This window comes from Suillus paluster, assembly GCF_016628075.1.
Source record: "Suillus paluster strain FC165 chromosome Unknown EDB91scaffold_88, whole genome shotgun sequence".
Lineage (NCBI taxonomy): Eukaryota > Fungi > Basidiomycota > Agaricomycetes > Boletales > Suillaceae > Suillus > Suillus paluster.
This window is the reverse complement of record NW_024537648.1, coordinates 42,190-62,870: the sequence shown is the minus strand read 5'-3', so window position 1 is coordinate 62,870 and position 20,681 is coordinate 42,190. Positions and strand designations below refer to the sequence as shown.

General features: G+C 50.0%; 5 protein-coding genes across 5 annotated transcripts; all 5 read left to right on the top strand.

The window, feature by feature from the left end:
* Positions 1-5,797: 5,797 nt before the first annotated feature.
* Positions 5,798-6,276, top strand: EDB91DRAFT_1162662 (uncharacterized protein). The gene is made up of 3 exons (XM_041319872.1): positions 5,798-5,861; positions 5,921-6,117; positions 6,170-6,276. Exons 1-3 carry the CDS (start codon positions 5,810-5,812, stop codon positions 6,236-6,238), a joined length of 318 nt encoding a protein of 105 aa, XP_041172076.1. The 5' UTR covers positions 5,798-5,809; the 3' UTR covers positions 6,239-6,276.
* EDB91DRAFT_1350176 (uncharacterized protein) lies at positions 5,799-8,008 on the top strand (the record flags this gene model as incomplete). The annotated part of the gene is made up of 4 exons (XM_041326049.1): positions 5,799-5,861; positions 5,921-6,117; positions 6,170-6,314; positions 6,363-8,008. The coding sequence occupies exons 3-4, from the start codon at positions 6,269-6,271 to the stop codon at positions 8,006-8,008; spliced, it is 1,692 nt and encodes a 563-aa protein (XP_041172075.1). The 5' UTR covers positions 5,799-5,861; positions 5,921-6,117; positions 6,170-6,268.
* Positions 8,009-10,129: 2,121 nt separating this feature from the next.
* On the top strand, positions 10,130-11,940 carry EDB91DRAFT_866006 (uncharacterized protein). The gene is made up of 4 exons (XM_041328646.1): positions 10,130-10,451; positions 10,504-10,692; positions 10,751-11,273; positions 11,326-11,940. The coding sequence occupies exons 1-4, from the start codon at positions 10,329-10,331 to the stop codon at positions 11,529-11,531; spliced, it is 1,041 nt and encodes a 346-aa protein (XP_041172074.1). The 5' UTR covers positions 10,130-10,328; the 3' UTR covers positions 11,532-11,940.
* Positions 11,941-12,898: 958 nt separating this feature from the next.
* Positions 12,899-17,481, top strand: EDB91DRAFT_1208001 (armadillo-type protein). Its single transcript, XM_041320729.1, has 16 exons — positions 12,899-12,968; positions 13,047-13,118; positions 13,179-13,268; positions 13,352-13,485; positions 13,544-13,813; positions 13,866-13,917; positions 13,973-14,089; positions 14,146-14,273; positions 14,326-14,437; positions 14,494-14,811; positions 14,873-15,428; positions 15,481-15,854; positions 15,903-15,988; positions 16,042-16,115; positions 16,165-16,391; positions 16,447-17,481. Exons 1-16 carry the CDS (start codon positions 12,963-12,965, stop codon positions 17,083-17,085), a joined length of 3,255 nt encoding a protein of 1,084 aa, XP_041172073.1. The 5' UTR covers positions 12,899-12,962; the 3' UTR covers positions 17,086-17,481.
* EDB91DRAFT_866039 (uncharacterized protein) lies at positions 17,174-20,674 on the top strand. Its single transcript, XM_041328647.1, has 2 exons — positions 17,174-19,654; positions 19,709-20,674. Exons 1-2 carry the CDS (start codon positions 17,448-17,450, stop codon positions 20,412-20,414), a joined length of 2,913 nt encoding a protein of 970 aa, XP_041172072.1. The 5' UTR covers positions 17,174-17,447; the 3' UTR covers positions 20,415-20,674.
* The last annotated feature ends 7 nt before the right edge of the window (positions 20,675-20,681 follow it).

The following is a 20,681-nucleotide window of genomic DNA, read 5'->3' as shown; positions in this document are numbered from 1 at the left end:
ATGGTTACCGGCTCGAGAGACAAGACGGTTCGTCTGTGGGACTTGGAGACAGGCGTTGTGTTGAAGAAGATGGAGGGACATGGGAGTGATGTGACGGCATTGGCAGTATCACAAGATGGGGAACTGATAGCAAGCGGTGATGACAATGGAGAGTTCATCGCCTGGCACGGAGAAACTGGGGAACCTCTCACCCAACCCATGAAATCCCACTTTCAGATCTGGTCGTTGGACTTTTCTCCGGAAGGAACAGTACTTGCCACTGGTGGACCCGACACAGCGGTGAAACTGTGGAGTACGAAAACATGGGAGATCCAAGGAGATCCATTCATTTGTAGTGATCATGTCGTCTGCATTCGGTATTCGCCGTCTGGCGAACTTCTTGCCATTGCAACAGACGGCAACATCGAAATTTATAATCCAGGCACAAGGGAATGCATCGCAAAGCTCAAACTCAAGGCTCCCACAAATTATTGGCACAACTCACTCAGGTGGACGCCTGATGGCACACGCCTTCTCTCAGGGAACAATGTCACCATACGGGAGTGGGATACATCAACCTGGAAGGAGGTCGGTGATGGTTGGATGGGCCATATTGACACAATCAATGACATTGCCATCAACCCTGCTGGTACACTGGTCGCTTCCGCATCTGAGGACAAACATGTCCGTCTTTGGCGGCTCTCAGATCGACAAACTGTCGCCATCTTCCACCACCCATCCTCGCTGAACTGCGTCACTTTCTCAACGGACGGCAAGCACATCCTCAGCGGAGGTGCTGATAAGATGATCTCAGAGTGGGAAACACATGCCACTCATATAAAGGCATGTTTCCGTCTTTGACTCTGATGTTGCAATTTGAACATGCTTCATACAGATCCTCCCCATCAATATGTCATCGTCAATCTGCAATGCATGCACTGCTGGGGACTTGTCTACCGCTGAAATGCTACTCACGCAAGAGATTGACACCGATGCCGACGACTATCACGCCTACGCATATCATTCAATTGTTATGGCGCGACAACATCAATGCGACCACGCGCTTCAGGATGCAATCAAGGTGACATAGTCCACCCATTACGAGCTTCCTACGAAACACTAACTGTCATCGTGACATAGTCCATCAGCATTAAGCCTTCCTTGATGGGCTATATCTCTAAAGGTATTGCCCTCTCTGAAAAAGGGCAGTTCCGCGACTCGATGCAAGCGTTCGATATAGCGTTCATGTTCGCGAACGAAGATTCAAAGATCATTCATTTCATTCTCTTGATCAAGGCACGTTACATGTTTCTTACATACTCCCCACTTCATTTCAGCTTTCAGGCCATCGCTATGTTCAATGCAGGACAACATGACGAAGCAATTCTCCGCGTTCGAGAGCTAGCTTCCGCTTGTCCGAAAAATGATACCCTTGCATGTCGTATCATAGAAGTGAGTATCATGTACACCCCAGGTTGGTGCATTGACACTGATCTCTTTGAACTTCGCATATCAGGCATATCTATCTATTCAACTTGGAATCAACGCCTCAGATGGCGCACGTCACGAAGAAGCTGCTGGCCACTTCGCTGCCGCGGTCAACTCCAGTGCTTTCTCAACCATCCCAACTATATACGACGACTTGGTGGTGGTACGTCAATGTGATTCATCCGAACATGCTTCTCACACGAACTCCGTGTTTTGTGCAGCTCTTTGGATGGGACCTCGAATCCATGTGGCTGACTGCAAGCCAGAAACTCTGCCAGGCTTTGCTTTCAGCAGGTAAAGTCAAAGAAGCCCTCGAAGCACACCAATCCATGATGGACGCCATTGATGAAACTACGAAGGCCAGTTACCTTGATTGGTCCAATAGTAGGTCTTTATTACCCCATACCATAATCCTCACCCACATTTCACTCAGCTTTCAAGGAAGAATGCAGTGCGCTCGCTGCGACCAACGACATTCTTCGCGTACTTACTCCTTTCCTCATCCCTTTTGTTACTGATGGTCATCCAGATGGAGATCCCCGGGCAAGATCAAGAGGGCTACGACACAGAACCTGATTTCTTCCGGGGAATGCATGACGTGCGTGCAACAGTGCATACATTTTTTCTCACTCATGTATTATTCATTACAGTATCCTCAAACTTCGCAATCACGACCTCAGCAGCGCCAAGGACGCCTCAAGAGACTCAGGGTCGCTGTGACAAGGACCCTTCGTCCAGCTCCTACGCCGGTGCCGCCCACTACGCAAACCTCTGCCACCACTGCCACCACCTTCAGATCCCATCTAAGATATCTACTAACCTGGCGCACCAATCATGCAGCACCACACGTCGTCGATGTTCCCTATGCGCAGGGTCAAGAGGTGCTCTCCCTCGATGTTTATCACTGCGTCTTTAATGTCTCATGCATAAATTTACAGCGCAATGCTGCAGCAGGTGCTCCTAGCCACCTCCTCGACGATGACCTGGAACGTGATGAAGATCCTCTACCAGACACCAATCCACAACAGCAACCCGCAGCAGTGCAGATCAACGCCGGAGACCATGGAGGCGGCCGGTCGTGTTTCTGCTGCTAGAGGGGACAATCCCCAGGTATTTCAGTTCTACTATTGCTTCTATTGTGATATCAGCATGGACTTGATATAATATTTTATCGATACGTGATGTGACTATGTCCTTTACATTATGAATTACGAACCCCGCGTTTTCCATATGTTTTAAAGCTTAGCATGCGCATGATGATCGGGGTCAGGGTCAGAGCGTTTGCCAAAAAGTGGTTGCGCTAGTCAAGCGTAACAACAGTCAAAAATCGCTGGAATGTCGTAATACTCACTTGGGTCGAAGGATCGAGTGGATAGTCGACAGTGTTCCCGAACACCCGCAGTGACAATTGGTTGGATGCAGGGCTCGTGTAGCCTCGGAAAGAGCCTGCCGAGGTCATCAGATCTAACTGACGACGGTGTATGGTGCAGGATTGCAATGAAGATAGAGAGAATAGCGAACGAGAAAAACGAAGCAGTTAGGTAAGGAGTTGGCGAACCTGAAGACCGAGATGAACGACGAGCAAAGCGCTGGAAGCAAGGCTGTGACATCGCTGGAAAAAACCATCATCCAAGTGTTATATAAAACGCGCCTTCACTGAAAGGTGGAAAGTCGTTCGTCGCATAATTAATGGTTTTTGATGCGATAAATACGGCTGCACACGCAGATCTTTGGAGTCGACGGGATGAAGAGGTGATATTGCAGTAAGCTGAATGCATCTCAGTTTCGTGAGAGAAGGTAACTGTGCCGAAACGACGTACACGAGCTCTGACCATTTGGACAGGTTGCATAGTAATCCGTTGGAGTAGTTGCTCGACATTGGAAACAAGACATCAATCATCCGACAGGATCTTCGCGACGCTGATCACATTTGACAGGCCTTGAGCACTATCAGTCAGATACGAGCACTAGAAGCACCAACTGTGCCATCACGATTGGCTGCGAGGGGATACAATTTTGAAACTGCGGAGAAACAAGTTGAACCCATGTGCCAAGGCGCAGGGACAGTTATACTACTATGGGCATTTATGACAACCTATTTTTACTGCAGCTTTGATGAAGGTGTCGAGGGGAATAGTAGCCTCATGTTCTAGGCGTCTATGGAAACATGAGGCAGGCTATTTAATGCAGTGAAGCAGGATAAAACGCACAGTACACGCACCTCTACGGCAGCACGAGGCTCACAATCCATCCACAAAAGTCCACGTCAACCGTGCTCAACACCACAGCCTCTAGTAAAATGTCGCAGCTCATCCCAAGCACAACGCCCCTTCGACAATTTAAAGGTCACGAGAACACCGTGATGGCCGTCGCAGTTTTCCCCGATAGACGACGAATGGTCACAAGTTCGGACGACAAGACGCTTCGTCTGTGGGATTTGAATACAGGTGTAATGTTAAAGAAGATGGAGGAACATCGCAGTGAGGTGTGGGGATTGGCGGTATCACGAGATGGGGAAATAATAGCAAGCGGTGATAGAGGTGGAGAGTTCACAAGCGGTAATCTGACCGAAAAGCTTATCACCTGGCACGGAGAAACTGGTCAACCGCTCACTCAACCCATCGAAGCGCACACCCATGCGACCTACGCATTGGACTTTTCTCCCGATGGAACAGTGTTGGCCAGTGGTGGGCTCGATACTAATAATACGTTCAAGCTATGGAGCACGAAAACGTGGCAGCTGGAAGGAAATCCAATACAGTGTGGTAGTTGGGTCAAATGCGTGCGGTATTCGCCATCTGGCGAACTTCTTGCCATCGCGACATACAAAGATATCCAAATTTATGATCCAAGCACCAGGGAACGCATCGCAAAGTTCGAGGCTCATAAGCCTCGCTGGCTATGGTTTTTAGAAGCAAATGAGTCACTCGCGTGGATGCCCGATGGCACACGCCTTCTCTCAGCGGGTAGTAGTGTCGATCCGACCATACGGGAGTGGAATTCACGGACCTGGAAGCAGGTTGGTGATCCATGGACGGGCCATACTAACGACATCACCGCCATTGCCATTAATCCTGCTGGCACGCTCGTCGCTTCCGCATCTTGTGACCATGTCCGCCTCTCGCGACTCTCAGATCGACGAACCATTGCCGTCTTCCAGCACTCAGCCCAGACGAGATGTGTCACTTTCTCCATGGACGGCAAGCACATCCTCAGCGGAGGTTGCGATAAAATGATCTCACAGTGGGCGGTACCCACGTTGGTAAGTTCCCGATGATTTTCCATCTCTTCATCTCATCTTGCGTCCTCTGATGCCAAGGCTCAAGCCTCTGGTTCAAAGGCATGTTTCTTTCCTTGACTCTCATGACATAATTCGAGCGTGATTCGTGCCTCAGATCCTCGCCATCAACACCACTGCCCTGAATGCAAGCATCGCGGGGGACTTGTCCACCGCTGAACAGCTTCTCACGCAAGAGATCAACATCGATGCCAAAAACTTTACCTCATATGCTGGCCGCTCACTGGTCATGGCACGCAAACACCACTGGGACCATGCGCTTCAGGACGCGACTAAGGTGAGATATATCCACCCATCATGGGCACCTTACAAAACACTAACTTTAATCGTGACATAGTCCGTCAGTATTCAGCCTTCTTTGGCAGGCTATGTCTCTAAGGGCATCGCCCTCTGTGGGAAAAAGCAGATTCAGGACGCGAGAGTAGCATTTCACGTCGCGTCCATGTACGCGTTCGAAGATTTAAGGACCATTCATTTGATTTTCTTGATTGAGGCATGTTACATTCTCTTACATAGTCCGTTCTTCATTACGGGTCTCACGGTTTTCAGGCCATCGCTATTTGCCATGCAGAACGACATGAGGAGGCTATTCTCCGCGTCCGAGAGCTAGCTGCCGCTCGTCCGAATGATGATATTCTGGCGTGTCATGTCGTGCAAGTGAGCATCATCATATCCTTGATCAACCCCATCTTTGTGTATCGACTCTAACCTTTCTGAACCTCGCACACAGGCATATCTGTATGTGCAACTCGGAATTAATGCCATGAATGACGCGCGTTACAACGAAGCTGCTGACCATTTCACTGCGGCCGTCAACGCTAGCGCTTCCTCATCTGCATCTGATATTCATTTGATGTACGAGGATTTTGTGCTGGTACGTTGATGTGGTTCATACGAATTTCCTTTTCATGCCGAACCATGTGCTTTTTATAGCTCTTTGGATGGGACCTGAAGTCATTGTGGCAAAACGCACGTGAGAAACAGTGCGACGCACTCCTTCGGGCAGGTAAACTCGAAGAAGCCCTAAAATCATACCGAGCCATAATGGACATGAGTGACGAAAATACAAAGGCCAGTTACCTTGACTGGTCCAACGGCAAGTCTAGAGTCCGAAATTTTGACGCACGCTGTAACTCTCACCCGCATTTCATTCAGCTTTCAAGCAAGAATGCAGCTCCGTCTATGTTTCTAACGGAGATGCGGCCCTTGCCGCGAGCGATTACGACAGGGCTATCAACTTATACTCTGCGGCGATTGACCTCAATTCTGAGAGTGACACCGCATTCTCCAGCCGCAGCAAGGCCAAGTTGGAGAAAATGCTATGGGAAGATGCGCTTCTCGATGCGCAAAAGGTATGATGACATCTACCGTTTTGTAGCCAATATTCACTTCGGCTACGCATAGGCCATCAAACTCAACCCTGTGTCTCATGTTGGATACGCAGTGAAGCATGCGGCACTTCATGGTGCATGACGGTACGATGAAGCGATCGAGGCCTTCGAAATGATGCTTTCCAAATTGGACAGTGCTCCCAACATGCAAATACGAAGTAAGCCTCAAGTAACACATGCATCAAGATGCTTAACTCTCTCCTCAGAGCTGCGCGAGACATTTGGTAGTCCCTCCAAAGCTGCGGCTGATCTTCGAAAGGTCATTGACAATCAACTCGACACCGCCCCGCTCCGTCTAGTCAACACCGCCACCGGTCTCTTGTCTGACCGAGAAGCGCAGATCAACTTCTTCAAACAGAGCACAGAATACAATGAGCTGCTATTATCTTCTATTATGAAGCATCAAGACTTCCCACCAGAGCGTATCGCAAAAGTGGTGGCGAAGTATTTCCGCTATGCCATGCTATCACATAGGTGGGAAGGGAAGGAGCCGGTGCTAGAGGACATTCAGGACAAGGACGTGTACAAGCTGAACCAAGTTGGCGGTATCATGAAGTTGCAGTCTTTCTGCAACACCGCTCGTGACGCGGGGTATCTCTGGGCATGGAGTGACACATGCTGCATCAAGAAGAGTGACCCTGCCGAGTTCGAAACATCAATCAAATCCATGTTTATCTGGTATCACCACTCGGCTCTTACGATCGTCTACCTGTCAGATGTTTCATCAGAGTCTGGCGCACTGGCAGACAGTGTTTGGAATGAACGCGGATGGACGGTCCAAGAATTCCTCGCTCCTCATGCCATTCTCTTTTATTGTAACAATTGGACTCTATATCTCGACGATCGCACTCCCAACCACAAGGAGTCCGACAACATCATGCGGGAGTTGGAGCGTGCGACGGGCATAGATCGACGAGTCATCCAGGCCTTCAGTCCTGGGACGAGAGACGCCCGGAAGAAACTCCAGTGGGCGTCGAAACGTGCCACAACGGTGGAGGAAGACATTGCATACTCGTTATATGGCATCTTCGACGTCCGCCTTGTAGGCCTGGATTATGGCGAGAAGAAGCAGCACGCACTCGGACGGCTCCTGCGGGAAATCATAGCTCAGTCGGGCGACATTACTGCTCTGGACTGGATCGGAACATCATCAGTGTTCAATAGTTGCCTACCCGCCGACATCTCCTCGTACGAATTTCCGCCATGCGCACAGCCATCTGTATCCGAGGATGAGATTAAGTCATCGCTCTCCTCACTGCGAGGTATTGTCGCTCCAGAGTCAGCTTTGAAATTATATCAGACACTTGACCGCCTGAGCACTCCCCGTTTCGCGCACCGCCGGTTGCTTCTGCCTTGCATCGTGTTCCCTGTCACAGAAGCCTCGCGGAGGCCTGGTCAAGACCATGACACATATGAAGTCAAGGCGGATGGGATTCATGACCTGCACATCACCATTAAAGACAAGTTCATCCCCTTCTCGCAGGCAAGGCCGCCGCCCACCTGGCAGACACTGTTGCTTGTGCGTCCATGGAGTCGTGATCTCCTTGGGTTGCCTAACCTTGGAGAACTACTTGATGTCGGAGACGATACACAGAACGAGGATAATCTTTGGTCGTCAAGCGAGGCGTCCGGCGGTTTTGCTAGAGAAGATCAACAAGTTGTTTCGGAATCGAGCGAGCAAGCGTTCCGGTTGCTTGTTCGCCTTGGGCAGCGTTTTGGCGCGTTTTTGCTAGCGCGCCAGGGTGGTGGAGAATACAAGAGGATCGCGTCAGATCGTGATATCATGGCACAGATAAAAGACATGGCTTCTGTTGTCAACACGATGGACATCAGGACTATAGAAATATCGTAGGTGTATGGATTATTTGATAGATCAGGGACCTCTGAGCGGGTTTCATTTATACGTTAACAACAATACTTGTAAAGCATCATATATGCATGCACAGATACCTTATACACTCCCCCAAGCCCTTGTTCGTCCTACATCATTAATACCTATTCGTTTATTACATCTACCCCCGCGTGGCGCCTACGTATTCACCGTGTCCAACAGGACACTCATAGAGGATGGGGCATACATGAACAGGGAACGGACATTCAAACTCTAAAGCCCAAGCCGTAGGGGGACCACGGGCCAGTTTCGGAGGTGGGGCAACTGATATTGCTCTTATCTGTGGGGTCGTGGATCTCCTTTCAAGGTGAACGAAGGATGCGCACCGACGGGAATTTGAATATGTTCATTTACCGTGAAGTGATGTGGACGCTGACGGGAGAACGTACTGCTGGGTTGCTGGTGACGATTGTTTTTGGCCTACCTAAAGCCGAGGAGTATGGATGAGGATGGAAATCATTGAGTGGGACCGGCCCAAAGTTGACGTAGTGGTTCGCAAATTGGCGTCACCACGTCTTCGGGAGGGAATACTTCTAACAAATCCTGCAGGTAAACAACCGCGTGTCCCTTTCATCCCTCGCGATCATACATAGGCACGAGGGGACCATAAAAGAACTGATGCACCATGATAATAGGTATCAGATCAGGAACGGACGAACTTCTTCGACGAGTAGGACGTGGGCTACGAGAAAGGATGATTCAGCCATTAAAGGCACGTCATGAGAGCCGCAAAATTGCACTCACTCGCCTCCGCGATCCCCCTGGTAAAACTGATAGCCACGTGTTATCGTGCTCCTGGAACATTCACTCTGTTTTGGATGGAAAGACGACGCGCCGTAAGAGGGACAGGCATTCCGCCATGATTGACAGAGGGAGAACACTTCCGTGCTGTTACTGAGCCCGGTGCGGTCTACGTGAGTAGGCTGAGATCGAGCGTAGAAAGACGGTGAAATTCGCTGAGAGGGCTTGGAAACGCTGCTAGTAAGCTTTGCGGCGGAAATACGATCGTCAGCCCGAGTAGACATCTTCGCAAAACGAGAATGCAAAGAAAATATATACATCCAATAAGAAATACAAGATGCCTGCGAAATGCAGAATGTGCCTCAGCGCAGGTTTCACTTTCAACGTCTGTATTAAGATTTCTGGACAAATTTCACGGTAACCACAAATACGAATGGTGCAGAGGAATGCTGGTCAGCACCATTCAGGATAGATCCAGATCAGTCCCATAGTAGTCATTGTAAGGGATTGTAGCGGTCTTGGGTAAGATTGCAGCGGCTACCCACGACGAGCCGCAAAAAGATATGAGAGATGGGAGGGCTTGAGAATGGCCATCTGATCACGATAGTCGGGAAGACGGACGGCGAAAATGTCGAGCAAACGAGTTGAGACGGTTGTGCGTGAAGGGGCCGATACCGCTGAGAGAGGACGTGTCAGTCGGGCTAGCTAGGGATTCGAGGTTGGTTGCCACAGGGCCTACTTCATGCGACAGATTGAAGAGGATGATGTCGAAGTTTGGTGTGCACCGTACTCTAATAGCCACCGGATATGGAATTTGCGGAGTACGGGAATGGAGATGAGGCCGAGAGCGTATCTGAGACCAAGTTACTATCATTGAATGTAGCAGCCATTCTACTGTATACTGAATTACCTCCTCAGGGAGGGACTTGTTTATTTCGCTCTAAAACCGAGTGACTAGTCGTTGAAAGTCGGTGAGTGGTTTACTTACATGATAGGGCCGGTATGATACTGCGCTCCTGCGGATCTGTGAACTTGCAGCCTGAACGTTTGGTTCATATCTGTCGTGGTGGCGAGTCTATAGCTTAGCCTGCAAGTTCTATGATGCCATCAAGTATAATGCAGTGTATGCAATATCCCATCCTTGACTCTACAAAAACCTTCTTGGATTTGCATTGTTTCTCGCCGGCCAGATTGGCAAATAGTCGTTGTTGGTTTTTTGTAGCGACCGGGGAATGCAAGGCTCGTGGGGTAATAATACGCTCATTGGTTCTCAGCCGTTTTGGTACAACACAATCTCCCGGGCCCGTAGTAATATAAAGTAAAGTCCTTACTCTTTCTTGCACCTTTTCTTAACCTGATTCCACAGTTCCTCTTTTTAATTTCTTACGTCCTTCAGCTGGCTGCCGCGAGCTGTGCTTGCAGAGTTTTCTATCGTTCTGTGAACTTGCTTGCTTCATTCTCTACTGATCCTCAGCTGTGCTGATTGCTGTTAAAAACCTGAACGGGTTCTCGACAAAAATTACAACGGCTTTTGCTCACGATGCAATTCACTACTCTTGCTGTATTTGCTCTTGCTGCTGTCGCATCTGTGCACGGTGCACCATTACACAAGCGTATCGCGCAGGTCATCTCTGACTCGACCCCTAAGTGGGAGCAAGCATGTGTAAGTTGCCTGCAAATGCCTCGGCTCGTCGTATCTTATTATTTTATCCTAGAATGCTGCTGGTGGAGGTACTCAATGCAACCAAGTTGCTGTCGCGTCCTTCAGCACTCTTCTCGCTGCCCCCGGTCCATGCGCGCAGCAGAATGCCGCGGACAACATGGTTGACCTTGCAAAGACCCTCAACACCAACGCCGACATGATCAAGTTTGCTCAGATCTTTGCCCAGCAGCCCCGTAACTCTGTTCGTCCTTTAAACTATCTATTCTGTCACCAATACTTACAGAGTCGATGCTATACAGCCCACATCACAGAGTGTTCCATACTGCCAGTCAGCTCCCCGCAACGCTGAGCTCAATGGGCTCTTTCAGTGTCAGTTCCAGGGTGATGACCCAAAGACCTTTGTCGGTGGCACTGCCGTTGGCGGTAACGGCACTATTCCGTTCGGCATGAGTGCACCAGTCAACCCGGCTGGTTCTTGCCTCGCAAACCCCTCCGGCCCCATCGCTGATGGCTCACAGCTCGTCGATATCACTCAGAGCCCCGGTGTCGGCGGCACAACTAGTTCTGATACCACTACTGGTGGAAGTAATAGCACCTCCACAGTAGCCACTCCTTCCGCCACTCCGTCTGGTTCTTCCGATACTGACTGCGAAGAAGATCCAACCGAGTCCACGTCTACCGCCTCGCTCACCATGCCGGCTACTGCCGTTTCTGCAGCCACTCCGTCTGCAACTAGCGGAAACTTCAAGCTCACCAACGGCCAGAATGCTCAGAAGCTCAACGCCCAATTCGCCACGCTGACTGCTACCTCTCCCTGCACTGGTAGGTCCACCTCCATCGAGTAATTTCGTCTGTTTCTAACATTTTTATACAGAGGGTACCAATGCATGCGTCAATGGCGCTTTTGCTCAGTGCGTAGGGGGCCAGTACGTGACCCAATCCTGTGGATCGAGTCTCACTTGCGCTGCGCTTCCCCTCGTCAACTCTGCGGGAACGTCAATCACCTGCACCACAAATGCTGATGCCTTGGCTCGCATTGCGGCTACTGGTGCGCAGGGTGGCCTTACTGGATCGGGATAGTTTTGAATACTGGCGTCAAGTTAGTGACTTGCGTTGTTAGTCGACGTTGTATCTTTTTTCCCCGCTTTCATTGAACTATGCTATATCAACCGCTATTGTGTATTGTTATGGAGAGGAAAGGAAGTATGATAATGTACCGGCAGTGCTAGTCGCTGCATACACTTGTTGTACACTATAATCTGTAATCGATGCAGGCATGGTGAAATGAAGAGGTGAATTGTTCTGCTGATGGATATCGACCAAAGATTGTTCGGTAAAATAATTCTTGGACCATATCCACAGCAGCAGATTTCGTAAGCAGTCAAAGTGAGCTTCTGTTTAGAAGTATAGGACTGGGCAGAATCTGATAAGATCTAATGTTGCACAATGGTCCGTGACGAGCGTCTGCATGGACTGTGGTCACTGCCTGGCCAGTATGATGCGTTGGACGATGCTGACCTCGGACAACAATAGTGAACAGACTCCACGCCAGGTCAGAGTCTGAATCATCGTCATCATCATCAGACTTGCTGCTTGGACGATGGATGGCTTTAATGCATGACTCTAAAGAGACCAATGAGTCATAGCTACATATGTAGAATATACTCAACTTTCCTTCTCATGATTTTCGCATCGCTTATACGGGGAGAGAAGTATGATGCGCAACTACGATTTTTGATCAATGCAGGGATAAAGAATGAAAAGATGGATTATTTTCTACTTGTGGATATAGACTAAAGATCTTCCTCGTCGATGAGAACGATCCTAGAATGTATATCCACAGCAGCACGTTTCGTAGCACCGATTGATCAGATCAAAGCGTCCAAGTCAGCTTTTGTTTAGCAGAATGACCTAGTCTCCTTGATGCTGATATCATCGATAAGATAACTGAGGACCGAATAATTAGTATAGAACATACTCGATTTTCCTCGACGACTCACGCTGGTATCACGGGGTGACAAGTATGGTACGCAGCGCCAAACTAAAATGCTAATCAATGCAGGTATGGTGAAATGAAGAGGTGGATTGTGTTCTGCTCGTGGATATCGACCGACGATTACCCTTGGCGAAGGTATCCTAGGGACATATCCACAGCAGTACATCGATCGAAGCATCCTTTTGTTGAGGGCCTAATCTCCTTGAGGCTGATACGATCGATAAGATCACCGAGAACCGGGTAATCAATATAGCTGTCGCAGGACAAAATCTGATAGGATCTATCATTGAACAATGGTGGACCTGGCCAACACGACGATACCGACCTCGGATAACAATAACGGTCATCGTGGTGTTATCAACGGATTAACTGGAGTCACTAGACCAAGTATGATCCGTGGCAAATTTTTCTGAACTCCGCCAAAGATTTTAGGATTTGGATAGGGAATATTGACGATCAGCAGAAACGCATCTATCCCCTTACCTTTTTCTACTCCTCGTTCACGACTTTTATACATGGATGTACGTGCAGATCAATACCTGAATGTTCACTGTGAAGCCCGATCTGATTACTTTTTGCTTTATTGCCCGTAATCACAGCCGAATTTTGTGCAGGGGCTGCACAATCTATTGCTGCAGTCAACCTCAAACGATACCAACCAGCTTAAAGCTGTAAGATCGCCCTTTCAGACGCGTTGTTCATCGCGTTTCCTGACTTATCATGTGCATCAGGCTACGACACAGCTTAACACCGAATACTACAAAAATCCAGCATGCATATCTGCACTCGCACAAATACTCGCCAGTTCCCCGGAAATCGCGGTGAGCAAATTTCATGTCAGAGTATTTTTGGACATGCCTCCTCATTGATATTGGCACTGTGTGCATGAATCATCGTTTACTAGGTTCGCCAACTGGCTGCGGTCGAGATGCGGAAGCGTGTTACTCAAAAGAGTGGTGATCTATGGATGCAGCTTCCACAAGATGTCCGTTCCCAGATCAAAGACCAACTTCCTATTTTGATCCTTGCCGAACAAGAGTCTGTCTCTTTTCTTACTTGCAAAAGTGCGCTTCTCCTGATTTTTTTGATGCTGTAGTAAGCTTGTCCGACACTCCGCTGCACGTGTCATCGCCGCTACTGCTAGCATCGAGCTCACAGCTGGAACGTGGCCACAACTCCTTCCGTGGTTGCACCAGTCATGCACATCAGCACAAGTCGCACATCGCGAGGTCGCCATCTTCATTTTGTTCACTGTGCTCGAGAGCATCGTGGAAGGTTTCCAAGAGCATCTGCAAAGCTTCTTCAAACTCTTTGAAGGGCTTCTCAATGACCCTGAGAGTATTGAAGTTCGTATAACGACTGTCCGGTGCGCTTTACTCCTCGACTTATCCTAGGTGGCAAACTGACACTGCTTCAAGGGCTTTGGGCGTCATTGCCCAGTACATTGACTCTGATGACAAGGCCGATATCGTGCGTGGATGATTATAATTTTTATCAAAACAAATCGTCTCACTATGTGATACAGAAATCCTTCCAAGCACTACTCCCTGCTATGATTCAAATCCTCGGGCAATCCATTGAGTCTGGTGATGAGGCTGGTGCTCGTCAACTATTCGATGTATTCGAGACTCTTCTCATCCTTGTGCGTTTTCATTCCAGTTTCTGTTGACATGGACTTATCTGCGAGATGCCATGCAGGAAATACCAATTCTTGGCCCACATATCGCGGAGTTGGCATCCTTCCTCCTTCAAGCTGGTGGGAACCGCAATCTCGACTCTGAAATCCGTATTTTGGCCCTCAACGCCCTTAACTGGACCGTGCAATAGTGAGTTCATGTTTGGATTTGGTTGATGCACGCACTTAAGCCGTCTTTCCAGCAAAAAATCAAAAATCCAAAGCCAGTCCCTTGCTGGCGCGATCTTGGAGGGCCTCATGCCTATTACCACCGAGCCCGAACCTGCAGATTCCGACGATGACGCTCCTTGTCGTGTACGTAACTTTGATTTACTAGCCGAAGTGACCCCTGTTCATCATTGTTATTCCAGTCTGCTCTTCGTATCATCGATGGCCTTGCCACTAACCTTCCCCCTACCCAAGTCTTCCCTGCTCTCCGAACACTCATCTCCCACTACTTCTCTTCTCCTGATGCGAACAACCGCCGTGGTGCAATGCTTGCGCTTGGCGTGGCCGTAGAGGGCTGCAGCGAGTTTATGACGCCTTTGATGAGCCATATTTGGCCTGTTATCGAGGCTGGTCTCCAGGATGGTGATAATTCGGTCAGGAAGGCAACCTGCATCGCTGTCAGCTGTTTGTGCGAGTGGCTGGAGGATGAATGTGTTGCGAAGCATGCTATTCTTGTTCCTGTGAGCATCAGAACTTTTTGTCACGTTGATCGCGATGCTAAGATCTATGTGATACTTTTAGGTGATCATGGGCTTGGTGCACGACCCCGCGACTCAACGTTCGGCTTGCACTGCTCTTGATGCTCTGCTTGAGATCTCGCAGGATGTCATTGACCAATACCTCCAGCTTATCATGGAACAACTTGCTGGTCTGCTCGACACTGCACCTATCGCCGTAAAGACTGTGGTCACTGGAGCTCTCGGCAGTGCAGCACACGCGTCAAAAGAGAAATTCCTCCCCTACTTCCAGCCAACGATGAACAAGTTGCAGCACTTCCTCGTCCTCACTGGCGAAGGCGAGGAGACTGAGCTCCGCGGCATCGCTATGGACGCCGTCGGAACCTTCGCAGAGGCCGTTGGCGTCGATGTCTTCCGCCCATACTTTGCGGACATGATGAAGCAGGCGTTCCAGGGTGTCGAGATGGGTAGTGCACGTCTTCGGGAGTGCAGTTTTCTGTTCTTTGGCGTGATGGCTAGGGTCTTTGGCGAGGAATTTGCGCCTTACCTACCCAGTGTCGTGCCTCCGTTGTTGCAGAGCTGCAAGCAAGCCGAGCATGGCGAGGATAATGTCGCTACTTGTACGTTTATGCTCTCATTTTGATCGTGGAGTTCTCTGATGGTTATTTCTAGTCTCTAACACTGATGCTGCTGCTGCCTTCGCATCCGGGTCCTCCCCCACAAACGCGATCTCTGTCACGGATGATATCGATGCCAATGGGAACCCCGAACTTGAGATCGAGGATGTTGACCTCGACAAGATGCTCGAAGTCAATAGCGCGATTGCAGTCGAGAAGGAAATTGCTGCAGACACGATTGGAACTATCTTCTCTGCCACGCGCAACCACTTCTTCCCTTACGTCGAGCCTTGCGCTCTCGAGCTCGTCAACTTACTCACGCATTATTACGAGGGCATTCGCAAGTCCGCCACGGACTCTTTGTTGGAGATCGTTAGGACGTTCTATGAACTCAGTGGTGCGCCTGACTGGACCCCTGGGGCTACAGTGGTGAGTTACAGTTATTGTGTGCGAGCTTGGTGCTGACATAGCGTCTAGACTGTGCCTCTGGAGCAGAGCGTGAAAGAGCTCATCGGGCACAGCTTGAAGCCTTTGCTGGAGATGTATGAGACTGAGGATCACAAGTCAGTTAATTGATTGTTCGCTCGTGTAGCTCCTACTGAATGATTTCCCGCAGGAGCGTCGTCGCATCGTTATGTGTTGGTCTTGCCGAGACCATCAACAAGATCGGGCCTGCGTTTATCGAAGGCCGTAAGTTAGATCATTAGTTCCTTTTTGTTGATGCTGACGTCGGGTGTAGATCTCGATGCGATCTGCAGCATCGCGGTGCAGGTCCTTGAGCAAAAGGCACTTTGCCAACAAGACCCTGACCAGGATGAAACTGAGGAGGCACCCGAAGATCAAGCCGAGTACGATTCAGTGCTCATTTCCTCTGCAGGCGACTTGGTATCCTCACTTGCGAATGCGCTGGGTAATGACTTCGCGCAGGCATTCGGTACCTTCTTCCCTCTTATCTCGAAATACTACGTAAGTTTGAATTCTTTCCGCACGTTCAGGTACTGACCATGTATTCCTCTTGCAGAAGAAAAACCGGTCAATGAGTGATCGTTCGTCCGCTATCGGTTGTCTCGCAGAGATCATTGCTGGCATGAAAGCCTCTGTCACGCCCTCGACAGAACCTCTGATGGATCTGTTCTACCGCGCGCTCAGCGACCCAGAACCAGAGGTCCAGAGTAATGCATGCTTTGCCATTGGTCTTCTCGTTGAACACTCTGAAATCGACCTCTCCCCGCAATATATGCACGTCCTCACCGCCCTTCGCCCGCTGTTCAACGTCTCGCCCGGTGAACCTTCAGCAAAATTCAATGCAAAGGACAATGCTGCTGGTGCTGTTGCCCGTCTCCTCATCCGCAATACTGCTGCCGTCCCTCTGGATCAGGTCCTTCCTGTGTTGATCGGCAGTCTCCCGCTCAAGACCGATTACTTGGAGAACCGCCCGATTTTCCGTGCTATTTTCTATCTATTCCGCACGAACCCCCAGTCGCTCCTGCCATTCATGGATCAGCTGCTTGCTGTGTTCGCTCACGTTCTTGATCCCAGTGGACCTGAGCAGATTGGTGATGAGACGGCGGCTGAGTTGATTGCGTTGATTAGCCTATTAAACGCGGAAGATCCGTCGAGGATTCAGGCGGCTGGGCTCAGTGCCTTCACAGGAGCATAATTCATTCGTATTTCTTTCCCGTCATGCCCTTGTCTTTCTTTCACCAAATTATAACGCTAGTACTATCGGATTCAATGTTTCAATTCCCTCCGCTTTCGTTGATTTAGATTACTTACAGAATTACCTCGCATGCTATCTTCAGAATTGCTCGCTCAATATTCACGAGGGTAATGGGTTTTGATAAATGTTCACATGACCTTACAAGTATCGCGACGCGTTGTTTTTGCATATTTGTTCATTTCCATCTCTCAATCAATCATCTTTGGCGTTCCAACTGACTTGTATAATAATTCAAATTTGAGCTCGCTGGTCGACTCGTCTCCCAACGTGCCTCGTCGTCGCGCCCTACGGCTCCCATCACTATGATTGTCACTCTTTTAACCCTCCTCGTTGCCGCATCAGCGGGTCGTGCGACAGTCACCGTCGACAATCCGCTGGATGGTCAACTGCCCCTTATTGCTCGCATTAGCGAAAACTATACTTGGTCCTTCAGCTCGTTGACATTCTCAACCGACCTGGACCAGCCTCTTTCATACACCGCTTCAGGTCTACCGAGTTGGTGCTCGTTTGACAACGCAACACGAACGTTCCAAGGCTTGCCTTCTGCTGCAGACGAAGGCACGCCGCAGATAACCATAAACGCTTCGGACTCGGAGTCCTATGCAACGTCGTCGTTCTTTCTCTGCGTCACGCCGTATCCTCCCCCGACACTTCAAGTCCCATTACAAAAGCAGTTCTTTGCAGGCAGCTCGGCGCTTTCCTCGGTGTTCTTTCTATCCCCCGGATCGGCCCTTGAAACGGACAACTTTGCATTCAGGGTCCCGTCTCAGTGGTCTTTCAGCGTTGGTATCCTCAGTGACACGTTCTCGGCCCAAGATGACCTATTCTACGCGGCCTTGCAAGCGGATGGAACGCCTCTTCCTAAATGGATGACCTTCGACACCAATACTGTGACCTTCGACGGAGTAACGCCGTCCGAGGCCGCTCTACCCACACCTTACACCTTATCTATAGATGTGCATGCGTCTGATCAGCAAGGCTACACCGCTGACACCGTTTCTTTCGACCTTGTTGTGGCTTCTCACGAGCTGTACGCACTATCGACTCTACCCACCGTAAATGTCACAGCCGAATCGCCTTTCAACTTCACTGTTATGGCTGCCGCCGATTTCACTGGTATCTTGGTTGACGGACAGCCTCTACAACCTACGAATGTCACTGGTTTATCTATCGATGTGTCTTCGTATAAGAACTGGCTTCAGTACGATGAGGAAAGCAGGACGCTCTTCGGTATTCCGCCCACTGGACTTTCCGTGACAAGCACTACGAACGGAGGACCTGTTCTACCTGCCAGCCTTACCACTGACTTCAACCAGACCTTGGAGACGACGATCTCTCTGGCGGTCGTATCATCCTACTTCTCTGCCTCGGACCTTGGAGTCGTCAATGCGGATCCAGGACAGCAAGTACACTTCGATCTGGCTCAGTTCTTCTCCAACAAAGCTGATACTGCCCAAAACCACAACGATGTCAATCTCAGCGTTACCTTCTTCCCCGACGATGCCAGCAACTATTTGAGCTTCGATCCAGTCTCTGGGGAACTATCTGGACAGATTCCAGGCAACTCTCAAATCCCAAAGATCGTGGTCACCTTCATCGCCTACTCTCGTGTCACGCACTCCACTTCCCATGCAACGCTGTCCGTCGTCTCTCCGCAGAAGGAGAGTCAGAGCCAGGGATTAGGAACGGCGAACTCGTCTGGACGCCAGAAAACAACAATAATCTTGTCTGTCGTGTTTGGTGTTATCGGAGGTTTGATTAGCCTTGGCGCCGGCCTGGCGCTGTTCAGACGCTGCGCGAGGGTTCGAGACTCAGCCCTGCTAGGCGAGGAAGGCGCATTCGCGTGGTCGGATGCGGAGAAGAGGTACTACGGGATGGGTGCTGGCGGAAGCAACGGTCTTCGTGAGGATAGCAAGGGTTACGGCTGGTCCAAGGAGGCAGACACGAGCGCAACCTCGGAGAAAGGAAGTCTCGAGCTCGGCCAGCGACACGGCAACCCGTTCGAGCCCAACACAGGTCAGCCGTCTAATGCGTACGAAAACCTTGGGCTTGGTCTCCGGCGTGTTGTTCCTCAAACGCCTTCGACTGTCCATGCTGATTGTCATGGTGTCATGAGGAAAGCCGAGTTCCTTGGGCGGATAAAGGAGACTGCAAGGAACGTGAGCGACAAATACAAGCGCAAGGCTGCTCCGACAAGGCCCATCATCGGTTACCCTACGTCGTTGACATCAAGGCATGCACGCCAGGGCGTGGATGGGCTTCCTCTTGAAGGTGAATACATAGACATCAGGGCCACCCCAGCTTCGCAGAGTGCACAAGAAAATCCTTTCAACCACCCGGAGTTGAAGGTGAAGCGAGCGAGCACTATGACTAGTTTCATTAGTTCCCCGTCGAACTCTACGGATGAGAGGTCTATCCCACGAAGGCGAGCCGATTTTGCCCCCCCAAGGTCCCCGCGAGGCCCGCGAGAGCCATCGCCTGCCGCCGTCAAGGACTCTGCTCGCATAAGGTATATCTTTACTTTCGTCATATAGACGTAGTATTTACTGGAAACATCTTTCAGCATTGTCAGGGAAAGCATACAGAGTACAAGCATCGTTTCCTACGAATCACGTCCCGAGACTATCCAGACCATCCAGACTGCAGAAGAAAAGCCTCGTCTCAAGCAGTTCATGAATTCTTCCCGTGTTCCTCCTCCGCGATCTCCATCTAGTAATCAAGCAACGCTAGACGTATCCCCAGGAGGAAGGAGAGTTGCCAGCCAGACAGCAAAGGTTTATCAAGAAGGACGAGACGCACACCATGCTAGTATCGATGAGCTTCGTATGGGTATGCATTACGTTCGCACACTCGGAGAAGGCTCATCGAACGTGCGCTCTGTATCTGATGAGTCCTTCTCATCGCTCGCGTCGTCTCAGCATGGTCAAGGTACTGTCGGTGTAGGGAAGGAAAACACTGTCTCTCGATTCATCGTGCGGACCGGCGAGAAGTTCAAGTTCCGCATTCCCATGAAGTCTGTCAATGCTGTATGCCGCACATTGGAAGCGAAACTGATGTCGGGGCAAGCTCTCCCGCACTTCTTGCAGCTGGAGCTGAAGGGGCACGGTGGTGACGACAAGAGAGTGGTCGAGTTCTATGGCATTCCTACAGAGCAAGATCTTGGGGAGATACAGGTGGGCGTGTTCAACGCGGAGGGTGGGGAGTGTCTTGCAAAGGTGATCGTTGAGATAGTTGGAAGGAACAAAAGGTCCCCGCCGCTGACAGGGTGAGCTGGCTCACACCGTCTCGTACTCGATTTGTCCACGTTTCATGGCTTTCCAACGGACCAGTGGGCTTCGTATTATTTGCAATTCATGTAACTTAGATTTAGTTCGTCTACCTTCTTTCCGCGGTGTCATACATAATGCCGTCTTTCGGGCACCCGAAGTAGCGCTCCTCATGAGAACATCAGTCCTTCATAGAAAGTGTCATGCATTGCATGACATGGCATCACTGTCGTCTGTCAAATACCTGACATTTACAAAGACAGTACTTGT

What these genes read in the sequence shown, in the direction of transcription:
- EDB91DRAFT_1162662 (XM_041319872.1), top strand. Translation starts at nt 5,810, where the DNA reads ATGGACATGAGTGACGAAAATACAAAGGCCAGTTACCTTGACTGGTCC. An exon ending in TTACCTTGACTGGTCCAACG is followed by an intron (nt 5,862 to 5,920) that starts GCAAGTCTAGAG and finishes CATTTCATTCAG; the next exon opens with CTTTCAAGCAAGAATGCAGC. An exon ending in CGCTTCTCGATGCGCAAAAG is followed by an intron (nt 6,118 to 6,169) that starts GTATGATGACAT and finishes GGCTACGCATAG; the next exon opens with GCCATCAAACTCAACCCTGT.
- EDB91DRAFT_866006 (XM_041328646.1), top strand. Translation starts at nt 10,329, where the DNA reads ATGCAATTCACTACTCTTGCTGTATTTGCTCTTGCTGCTGTCGCATCT. An exon ending in CCCAGCAGCCCCGTAACTCT is followed by an intron (nt 10,693 to 10,750) that starts GTTCGTCCTTTA and finishes GATGCTATACAG; the next exon opens with CCCACATCACAGAGTGTTCC. An exon ending in TGCTACCTCTCCCTGCACTG is followed by an intron (nt 11,274 to 11,325) that starts GTAGGTCCACCT and finishes ATTTTTATACAG; the next exon opens with AGGGTACCAATGCATGCGTC.
- EDB91DRAFT_1208001 (XM_041320729.1), top strand. An exon ending in GGACCCCTGGGGCTACAGTG is followed by an intron (nt 15,855 to 15,902) that starts GTGAGTTACAGT and finishes CATAGCGTCTAG; the next exon opens with ACTGTGCCTCTGGAGCAGAG. An exon ending in CTCTTATCTCGAAATACTAC is followed by an intron (nt 16,392 to 16,446) that starts GTAAGTTTGAAT and finishes TTCCTCTTGCAG; the next exon opens with AAGAAAAACCGGTCAATGAG.
- EDB91DRAFT_866039 (XM_041328647.1), top strand. Translation starts at nt 17,448, where the DNA reads ATGATTGTCACTCTTTTAACCCTCCTCGTTGCCGCATCAGCGGGTCGT. An exon ending in AAGGACTCTGCTCGCATAAG is followed by an intron (nt 19,655 to 19,708) that starts GTATATCTTTAC and finishes AACATCTTTCAG; the next exon opens with CATTGTCAGGGAAAGCATAC.